At 36.9% G+C, this 10,663-nt stretch overlaps 2 protein-coding genes across 2 annotated transcripts; one reads left to right on the top strand and one right to left on the bottom strand.

The window, feature by feature from the left end:
* Window positions 1-353: 353 nt before the first annotated feature.
* On the top strand, window positions 354-4,834 carry LOC145575940 (uncharacterized). The gene is made up of 3 exons (XM_081633729.1): window positions 354-1,096; window positions 3,244-3,407; window positions 3,524-4,834. Exons 1-3 carry the CDS (start codon window positions 493-495, stop codon window positions 4,598-4,600), a joined length of 1,845 nt encoding a protein of 614 aa, XP_081489855.1. The 5' UTR covers window positions 354-492; the 3' UTR covers window positions 4,601-4,834.
* Window positions 4,835-5,125: 291 nt separating this feature from the next.
* On the bottom strand, window positions 5,126-7,790 carry LOC145575939 (putative pentatricopeptide repeat-containing protein At1g69350, mitochondrial). Its single transcript, XM_081633728.1, has one exon. It carries the CDS (start codon window positions 7,680-7,682, stop codon window positions 5,265-5,267), a length of 2,418 nt encoding a protein of 805 aa, XP_081489854.1. The 5' UTR covers window positions 7,683-7,790; the 3' UTR covers window positions 5,126-5,264.
* Window positions 7,791-10,663: the final 2,873 nt, after the last annotated feature.

Below are 10,663 nucleotides of genomic sequence, written 5' to 3'. Positions count from 1 at the left end.
AGCATACTTGGTTTACAATACTTGCTTAGGGGGAGAATTCATAACTCTACTCTATATACTACTACTCTCAAGTACTTTTCTCGTATTTCCTAAATGTTAGACCACAAAAAAATTTTGAACCGCAAATCTAAATCTAAATCCGATGCAGATCCGACCCAGTGATTTAGATTTAATCCTATAATAAGTCGGCTCTGCATCGGATTTAGTCCTATCATGGGTCGGATCTGTATCGGATTTTAGCCACCAATCTAAATCCCATCACATAACAATTCCAACACAGGCCCAACCCAATTTTGCCCAAAAAAAAACCACTCACCAATTTCACACTTCACTCTCTCTCTCTCTCTAATGGCAGTAATGGCACTGTGATCCCATCTTCCATCTTCTTCTTCAATGGCACCTCCCAAAAAGCAATACCTAACTCTTCTTCTTCTCCTCTAATGGCAGTAGTGGCACTGTGATCCCATCTTCCATCTTCTATCTTCTTCTTCAATGGCACCTCCCAAAAAACAATACCTAACTCTTCTTCTTCTCCTCTCTCTCTTCGCTCTCTTCATCTTCTCTCACTACTTTCTCTCTCCTCCTCCTTCTCCTTCTCTGTCTACCTCAACAACCCACTTTCTCTCTCCTCCAAAACCTACTTCTCCCTTCACCTTCACCATCAAACTCCTAGCATACAACCGGCTCTCCTCCCTTTCTCGCTGCCTCCACTCTCTCTCCTCTGCCCACTACTATGGCGACACCGTTGATCTCCACATCTTCATTGACCACTTCCCCAATTCATCTTCCTCTGATTTGGGCCGGAATCTTGAAAATTCCCATGAAATCTTGGGTTTTGTTGATGGGTTTAAGTGGGTTTTTGGGAAGAAGTTGATTCATTATAGGACTGTCAATGTGGGCTTGCAGGCCCAGTGGTTGGAAGCTTGGTGGCCTTCTTCTGATGATGAGTTTGTATTTGTTGTTGAAGATGATTTGGAGGTTTCCCCTCTTTATTATAAGTTAATTAAGGGTTTAATCTTGAATTATTACTATAATCACTCCAATTTTAGCCCTTGGATTTTTGGTGCTTCACTTCAGCGTCCAAGGTTTGTCCCAGGTACCTCCTACTTTGTAATTGATCAATTTTATGTTATTTATTTTTTTATTTTATTTTGTTTGGTATTTATTGGTACATTGTAGTGAATTATGTGGATGTTTTGCTTATGTATAGTGAAATGGTATGCTTGAGTTCAAATTTTGCTAATTTTTGGATTGATTCTTGTATGAAATAATGTGGATTTTTTCAGTTAAATGAAAGAGAGTTAGCTACAATTGGTTTGGATATTATATGTGTTAATCAGCTGAAATATGATTCGAGCTACGAGTGGCTGATGTTTCAGTATTGGTTGTTTGGCTGTGTATATTTGAATCTCCTTAGGAGTTAGGACTGGTCTTGGTGGAATTGAGACGGATATCGGGTGTTGGACTCTGAATTAGGAGTACAAACTTAAGAGTGGAAGCTAGTAGTAAAGGGATTATAATGTTTAGAGACTTATTATGCTTGAATGGCTGAATGGCTATGGTGGAATAGATGAATCCCTTCTGTATTTTTGATTGAAGCAACTGGGTTGCAGATTAAGGCGACAAATCGAGTTAAGTTATTTGGTAAGAATTCAAATCAGTTGTGCTTTAGTGAAGTTTTTCTCCTTTACGCTATGTTTGGATAACAATAGTGGAGGGAAAGGGAGGGGAAGGAAAAAGAGAGAAGAGAAAGGGAGGGGAGGAGAGGGGAGGGAGAAGGAGACCTTTCATTTTCCTTCCAAATCTCTCCAACAATGGAGGGATTTAATTTATTAAAAATGGAAGGAAAATGGATCCTTTCAATTCTCTCCCCTTCCTTCCTTGCATTAGATATCCAAACAAGGGAGGATGCATCCCTTCATTTCTCTCTATCCAAACATAGCGTTAGTGAAGCTTCAAAAGTTATCTTCGTAATGGAGATTTTATTAAATACCATTGGAACATCGATAGTAATATGTTTATAGGTCTGGCACTCTTGCTCCAGGTTCTTAGAAGCTGTTGTATCAAAGGATGTCAGTTTGTTAATCTGCTTCATTATTATTTGTCAACGAGAGAAAATAAAGCTTTGAGGGATTAAGAATGGTGTTTATTCTTTGTTTTCCTGCATTGTATAAGTAGGACTAAAGGTCTTGTTTTGGACTCCCTAAGTTGGGTGGCAGAACCTCTGCTGGATTGTGGTGATTGTGGCTGTTTGACTTAGTAGAAAAAGAAGCAATTTTTTTAAGAAAAAAGAAAGTGAAATTGGCAGCTCCAAAGGTTGGTAGATTGTGTATTAGGGATCTTTTACTCCATTTGAAATGATATAAATATGCACTCATACTAGTATTATTTTGGAATCCCAGGAAAAATTGTTACAATTCCTAATCACATCTCCTAATCACATTTATTAATTTAGTAATGGGTATGATTAGATTTCTGAGAATGGCACTGCTTAAAGTAAATGATGGGGAGAGGATAAAAATGACCAGACTATTATGTAAGTTGTTTCATTAACTGATTACAAGGGATTGTGACAATGTGATAACTTATTTCAAATGGAGAGAGTAGTAGATAAGGGGTGGGATTATTTTGGGGAAGATGTGCTGCATGCAATAGAGTTTACATAGTATAGCGTGTCTTGGAACTAGCTGGAAGTTACTGTTGACGGATTACTGTTACTGATTTGTTTTAGGGATTATTGATGACTTGCGTTCAGGAATCTTAGTAACACTGAGAAGTTAAACAAGAAGGATTGTTGATGCATGTAGCCGTTCATGCAGAGTCTTAATAGTTCTTTATTGGTTTTGAAGTAAATTTTTTTGTAAAATCTAGCATTATCACATATCATAGAAGGGGCTGACCTGGTACTCGAATACTTCCAATTACTTTTAATTACTTCAAGGAATCACAGTGATTTTTTTTGGTGCCGACTTCATGCATGGAAGTCTACTCTTTTATCATTATACATAGTTTCTAGCTTTCTCAATGAAACTCACAAGAGACTGTTCCTTTATACACCCTTCTTACTCCATGCGAGCTTGGTGATAGAACAATATCTGTGTATTCTCTTGTTTTCACTAGTGCCTTTGTAGAGCGTGATATGGATAAGAGTAGGTGATTACATTGTTGGTGTCCAAGCCTCTTTTACCCTGTTACCATCAGTAGTCTCATATCATTACTTCGTGCACTGTTTATTATATTCAGGTAAGCATGGGAACAAAATAAAGTTGGACAGTGAAACCAGGTTCTTCCTTTACCCATTGGTTGGAACCTGGGGTCAGCTTCTCTTTCCAAGACCCTGGAAGGAGTTCCGCCTTTGGTATGATGACCATAAGGCCAAAGGCATCAAGCCTGTTCTTGATGGAATGGTATTTGACGACTCTCCATCAGTCCCTTGATCCACCTTGTTCTTTATCCTAAGGGACCATTGAATTCATGCCATTGTAACATTGATCTGAAGTCAACTTTATCTGTTTATATGCAGGTGACAACAGATTGGTACAAAAAATTGGGAGAGAAAATATGGACCCCATGGTTCATTAAATTCATTCATTCACGTGGCTACTTCAACATCTACACAAATTTTCTTCATGAAAGGGCTCTCAGTGTCTCTCACAGAGATCCTGGTGTTAACTATGGGAAGACAGCCGGGCCAGATTCACAACTGTTGGATGAAAGTTCCCATGATATCAATCTACTGGACATGCAATCTTTGAGTGATCTACAATGGTATGATTTCTGCTTCAGAAGAGTACTCCCTGGAAGAGTTGCAAAGAAACTCAGTGAAGTTAGCCACATTCTTCACACCATGGAGAAACAAAAACCTGTCTTATTGGTCAGCTTGTTGAAATCTTCAGAGACAATTGTAAAGAATATGATATGCCATTTTGAGAGGCTTAATATTCAGAACTACATTTTTATGGTCCCAAACTCTGAATCAGACTTGCTCCATGATCTGCCAAGAAGGGGGCATCCTGTGATTGTTACAGAAGATGTATTTGACAGCATCACGAGAAGTAAGAAATCTAGTTCTATATTGATCAAGGAGACAGTGGTAAAAGCTTTTGTGATCAAAAAATGTTTGGAAGCTGGGTTTGATAATTGGGTTATTGCTTCCAACATGCTTCCACTCATCGGTAACCCACCATTCGATTTCACTGACAGCAGCTTCTATGTTGGTAAGGATTCAAGACTCCTGGTTGTCAGGAGCTCATCATCTTCTCGGGAAGTTTGGGATGAAAGATTTGTGCAGAAATTTGCTGCTACTGTGGAGATGCTGATTAGACAAGAATCATTACTAAAAGAGAATGGGAATTTTGTTGATATTGTAGAAAAGTTTGCAGAAAATCATGTCCTTAGATTTAAGAGTGTTGATGACATAAACTATAGTTTGAAACTTGAAAGAGTCCATGGAAATCAATCGCTACCAACAAATACAAAGGTGATATCATGGTCACCTGAGATGGACATAGATTCAGTGCATAAACATCTTGAAGAATTGGGATTGTGGATCATTGACAGTGACTCTTCTTGCAAAGCTGTGGTCTGTCACCAATCTTGACGTGATCACATACAACTCTTTTCTTTCCTCCCTTTTTCTGGTCAATTTTAATCTCTTAACATAGTGTAGGCATATTGTTTCCTGTATGTAATTTTGTATGGTGATTACATATTCTTCTTGGTTACTCTGGTTGTATACAAAATGTCAAAATCAGCTTAGGTTGCCTCTGTCCCAGTGTCGGGCCATATTCTGTTGATGTCTTGAGGATCATCTTGTAAAATTGAGTTAAAATATCATGAGTATCTATGAGATTATTCTTCAAAAGTAAGTCTTTACATCTTGATAAATCATCAATATCATCTTGTTCGACATTCTATTTTGTGTATAATCAAGAAGTATCGCATGATACATTCACCTGCAGATGACAAATAAGGCTATCAAATGAACCTGATCCTAGCCTATTTTGTCAAGTCTTGTATACATGCATTACAACTATTTTCTTTGTCTAAAATTAGTTGTTACATTGTTCTAACCTTTCATAAACAATCTGATTGATTTGCCAAAAACATATCCTTTGTAATGGTCCTATACCCTTCCCATCACTTTAATCTATTTAAGGACATTGTTAAAATACTCAAAAATAAACTATTACTATTTTACGGAAAGTGACAACTTTTTCTGAACATTCTAAAATATTTCTCATGTGACTTTATGAAAAGTTTGATCACGATTCCCCTACTAGAAAAGCACGAACTTGATCACGATTCTGAACCCAGCTATATGCAGGATCTTTCTTGACCCCCCTTGATTTCATGAGTTCCCTCACCCTTATTGCCTCATCCCACCTTCCTGCTTCTGCAAGCATATTTGAGAGAAGCACATAGTACCCAGAATGATCAGGTTTTAGCACAAAGAGATGCTCAGTTGCCCATTTTGCTAGCTCTATATCCCCGTGGATTCGGCTAGCCCCTAGTAAAGCTCCCCAAATATTGGCATCTGGTTCAAATGGAAGTTCTCTGATAACCTCCACGGCTTCTTCCATTAGTCCTGCTCGGCCCAGGAGGTCAATCATGCAAGTGTAGTGCATATTCTTTGGAGTAATGCCTTTAGCCTTCATCTCTTCAAAGTATTTCTTCCCCTCATTAACGAGTCCTCCATGACTGCAACCTGATAGAACAGCTATAAATGAAATAGAATCATACTTCACAGTATCTTCCCTCATAGCTTCAAAAAGAGAGACTGCTGTCTCAAACTTTCCAAGCATTCCGTACCCTAAAATCATTGTGTTCCAAGAGGCAGCATCTTTTTTGTGAGCCTGCTCGAAGATATTCTGAGCGATCCCAATCTTTCCACACTTCATATAAAGATCCAAAAGTGAATTGGTGATAAAATGGTGTGTGTGAAACAACCGTCTTATGATAAAAGCGTGAATCTCCTTCCCCGACTTCAGTGCTGCAGAATTTGCACAAGCTGAAATAGCACCTACAAAGGAAATTGTATCCCGCTTCATACCCATGGATCCCATCTCTTCAAACAAACTCAAAGACTTCAAGCATTCAGTAGTTTGTGAATAGCCTACTATCAGTGTGTTATATGATATTTGATCCCTAGTGGAGTTATCAAATACATTCTGCGCAAGATCAACAAAACCGCACTTAGCATACATGTCTATCAACCCATTTGAAAGAAAATTATCGGGAGCAACTCCCTTCCGAATGCATCTGGCATGTATTTCTTTGCCTGAGGGAAGTGCACCTATTCGAGCACAAGCTGGTAAAATGTTTGTGAAGGTTACATCATTCGGAGTTTCATCAAAAGCCTGCATTCGTCTCACAAGTTCTAATGCAGCTAAGTCATGGTTATTTTGAGCAAAATTAGCAACCATGGCATTCCATGTGACAACATTTTTCACTTTCATCCTTTCAAATACCCTAGAAGCCTTAGTGGACTCCCCTGCCTTTGCATACATGTCAATCAACGAATTTGAGATAAAGAGATCAGAATCAAAACCCATTCTAATAATAAGTCCATGAACCTCTTTTCCTGCATCAAAATACTCCAATTCTACAAGAACTGGCGATAAACTCGACAAAGTAACACCACTTGGCTTCTCCTTTGAGTTAATCATCAGCCTAATCATATACAAAGCATCACTATAGCACCTAGCATGAGCAAAACTTGTAATAATGGCATTCCAAGACACACCATTCTTCTCAACAATTTCATCAAAAACTTGTCGAGAACTATCCGATTTTCCACACTTCCCATAACCATCAACCAACGCATTGCCAACTCTCACTTGACTAATCAACCCAACCTTAACCACATAACCATGTATCACCCTTGGAACCACCTCGTCCTTGAGCTCAGCACACGCCGGCAAAACACTCACAACACTAACCGCATTTGGCAAAAACCCAGACCATATCTTCATCTCCAAAAACACCTCAACAGCTTCCTTAGACCACCCATTATCAGAAAACACTCCAATCATACTATTCCATGAAACAACATCTCTCTCAGGCATTTCATCAAACACATTCTGTGCATCCCTCAAATCACAACAACTACTATAAAAAATCAAAAGGGTGTTACCCACATACACAAGCTTATCAAATCCAACCTTAATCGAAAACCCATGAATCTCTCTACCCTTCTGACTCTCACAATGATCAGCACAAGCCTTGATTACAGAAGGAAAGGTATGATCATCAGGCCTAATTCCAATTCGAATCATATAATTATAAACATGAAAAACATCATAAACCCTAGCAATGGCATACCCTCGCAAAAGGGTATTCCACAAGAAGGGAGTTTTACAGTAAAACACAGAATTTTCGAAGAGAAATTTGCAGGAAACTGGGTTGCCAAATTTGGCATAGTTTAGGATGAGCGAAGCACAGAGAGAGACGCTTGAAGGGAGAAAGCCGAAGACGAGAGCGAGGGCGTGGGATTGCTTGGTTTGATGAAGGGATTGCAGAGAAGAAAGGAGAGGGAGGAAATCAATGGAGTTTGGAGAGAGAAAATGGGGTTGTGATGGTTGAAGAGCTTTAATGGCGGATGTCGAGAAGAGAGAGAAAGAGAGTGGTTTGGGGTTGAAGAAGGGGAAAATTACAGGGAGGAAACGAGCATGATTGAACATAGAAGAAGGTGATTGAGGTGAGATTTTGTGGCAGATGGTTTTGGAGGGAAACACAGAAACTGAAACGAATTTTACAAACTACGGAGTAATAAAATGAAGGCAAATAGCAAATAGCAAATAGAATGGCACAACAAAACACGCTAGAAGTGCTAAAATTATTTACATGTGTCCTAGACATGTAAGCACAAGCTGCACAACACGGTTCAACACAAATGGCACTTAGGGCTTTTAGTGATTTACTGAAGTGAACTGAATTGTTTATGAGAGAAGGAAATTATGATTGGAGTTGAACTGAATTGAAATTAAGCTGAAGAGAACAGACCCTTAAACTTGAGTCGTCTGCATGGGCTAACCTTTTGAAAATTTAGGCTCAACATCTATCTTGTGGTTCGGGTAGGACTGAATTAACCTAAAAGCATGGGCTCGACCCACAAGGGCCACTACCATCTTTAATGGCAATGGATTGGATGTATGCCTTGTCCAATAAGATTCAAATCTGCCAAGCTTTTGAAAATTTAGGCAGGTCTGAATCAACTTTAAAGCACATAGGTTGGACATAAGGCAAATCATGAACATGACCCACAACCATCTTTAATGGCAATTAATTGAATACATTTCTTATCTGATAAGATCCAAATCTTGACCTAAACAGTTTTTTTGGAGATATGCTCAGTTTTTTGGACACGACCCACAACCATATTTAATGGCAATTGATTGGATGTATGTCTTGTCCAATAAAATTCGGGATTATATTTCCATAATAATATAGAGGTTTTTAATCTAGTCTTGATTATTTTCAATACAATGACAGCAACGAACGATTTAAATTAAAAATATATATATAGTATGTTACTAGCTTTTAAGTAAAAAAAAAAAAAAAAATGGAATGAGCCAAATAATTATACGTAGAAGTATTAAATTTGCATGTGATCCTTATCAAAATGATGCCTTCCAACTATATATGCTCATGTGATACATTGTTACTGCAATTAGTTAATTTTTGTAAATCTGAATCTAAGAACAATCACATGCATATTATCACCAACATCCATTTTATTTAATTTTTTGCTTGCAATATTCTTTTGAATCATGTAAAGTGAGAGAGTAAAGAGATGAGTACTCCTAATAATTACCCTACTTTGCGTAAGTTGGATCAACATGGGATTGGCTAAAAGCCATATTTGATGTCCCACCTTTATAGGGACCTTCTTGTTCTTGGCTTCTAAGGCTTGAATGTATCCCTTAATGGGTGTATATATATGTACCTATAATTGTCTGATGCCTTGATTACTCTTATTGATTTTGAAGCAATAACGACTGGCATTTTATGATTAAAAATTCATTTCCTCATCGGTGATGATAGTCATTGCACTGATTTGTCATCTTAACTTTGAATCCATTTGATAATCAATTGTTAGTTGTTGGATATTTGTTTATTTATTTTACTTAATTGATGTCTTGTAAAATTAGCTTTTTGTGTTGCTTATCGAGTTGTCATACTCATATGTTATTAGTAAGTCTGATTTGGTATGGTAGATATGTTATTAGTGATCAATTTTTTCATTTACTTGATGACTCCTTTGTTCTTTTGTCATTATGATTGAGTAATAACTATCCCTTTAACCAATTACAATACTATTAATCAACCCTTTTTTATTTCATTATAAGACCACATTCATAAACTAATATCCAAACTACGTAGTAAGCAAACATAATGACTAACATAAATAGAAAACCAATCATAAAGAATAATCAATAGTCTTAAATTTTACTCTGTATAAAGTACTTTCTATCATACAACAAAATAATATAACTCTAGATGGAATAGCTTATTTACTTTGTCAGTGATTTATATATTCAATAAACATTAATTTACATATTCAAACTCCTACGCTAATATATATACTTACAGTAGATAGAACAGGTGATGAAAACAATTACAGATTTGATAGTAGATTAGAGGGTTAGGTTAACTCTTACTCTCTTAAATAATGAAGTTTTACCTTAGTCATTACTCTGTACTCCATATTTATTAATAATACGATAAATAAATAATTCTCCTAAGATTGGAATTCATCTAAGAGACAGTGACCTTATATATCCTTATTGATACAATAAATAATACAGTATTGACTTGAAAACGATACTTGACCTATAAGTTGAGCAAGCATAATGAGTGTACTTTAAAGAATGGGAAAAGGATAAATCGGATTTAAGATTTGGGAAAACTGCCGGAAGAAATGGACTAAAGAGAGTGAAGACTAAAGATGGTAGTACTACTACTTGTAAGCTGGCATGTCACATGGAACAACGTTGCTATGTCATGTGACTTCTTTTCCAACCCTTTTTTGTCCCCTTTCCCACTCCTTAAGATAATATACCATTGCTCTCTAGCCACTCTCTAGTATAAAATTGTTCCAACAAAAAACAATAACTCTCTTCGTCTGCTTTTGTTTGTTCTGTATGAGATTTGTTTACCTTTTTATTTTTTTACCATTAGTTGGATTGAAATGTGACAAAACCAACTCATACTAAATTATTCAATCCAAAACTTGAATGTTATTGAAAATCACTTTACTTGTTTTAAATTGACCCAATCCAAACGATTTAGCTAAATGATCCTAATTGGCAATAGGATCAATAATTACCTAACTCGACCTGATTTGAATTCAAAATCAGCCCAATTGATATGAAAAAGACTCAATTTGAATTGATAAGATCAAAATCAAGTCAAACAACCCGATTATCACCTTGTATAATTTTTTTAAAATTTTCATATAAAAATTAATACGTCGCTAAAAAAAAAAGAACAATAACAAAAAGGGGAATGGGGCAAACTGAAAAAGACAAGGTGAGTGATAATAATAACAATCTAAAAGATGTGAGAGATGGCCACATTTGCCACAGAAACAAGCAAACTCTTCCATGAGCATCAATGGAAATTTCCTATGGTGCCCTTCCAAGGAGCTAGCTTGAGATAT

Source organism: Chenopodium album, chromosome 13 (assembly GCF_948465745.1).
Source record: "Chenopodium album chromosome 13, dcCheAlbu1.1, whole genome shotgun sequence".
Taxonomy (NCBI): Eukaryota; Viridiplantae; Streptophyta; class Magnoliopsida; order Caryophyllales; family Amaranthaceae; genus Chenopodium; species Chenopodium album.
Note: the sequence above shows the minus strand (reverse complement) of the source record. Positions and strands in the feature narration are given on the sequence as shown.

Coding starts and splice junctions, on each gene's coding strand:
- LOC145575940 (XM_081633729.1), top strand. CDS start 493: ATGGCACCTCCCAAAAAACAATACCTAACTCTTCTTCTTCTCCTCTCT. Junction 1,097..3,243: donor GCGTCCAAGGTTTGTCCCAG/GTACCTCCTACT, acceptor TATTATATTCAG/GTAAGCATGGGAACAAAATA. Junction 3,408..3,523: donor AGCCTGTTCTTGATGGAATG/GTATTTGACGAC, acceptor GTTTATATGCAG/GTGACAACAGATTGGTACAA.
- LOC145575939 (XM_081633728.1), bottom strand. CDS start 7,682: ATGTTCAATCATGCTCGTTTCCTCCCTGTAATTTTCCCCTTCTTCAAC.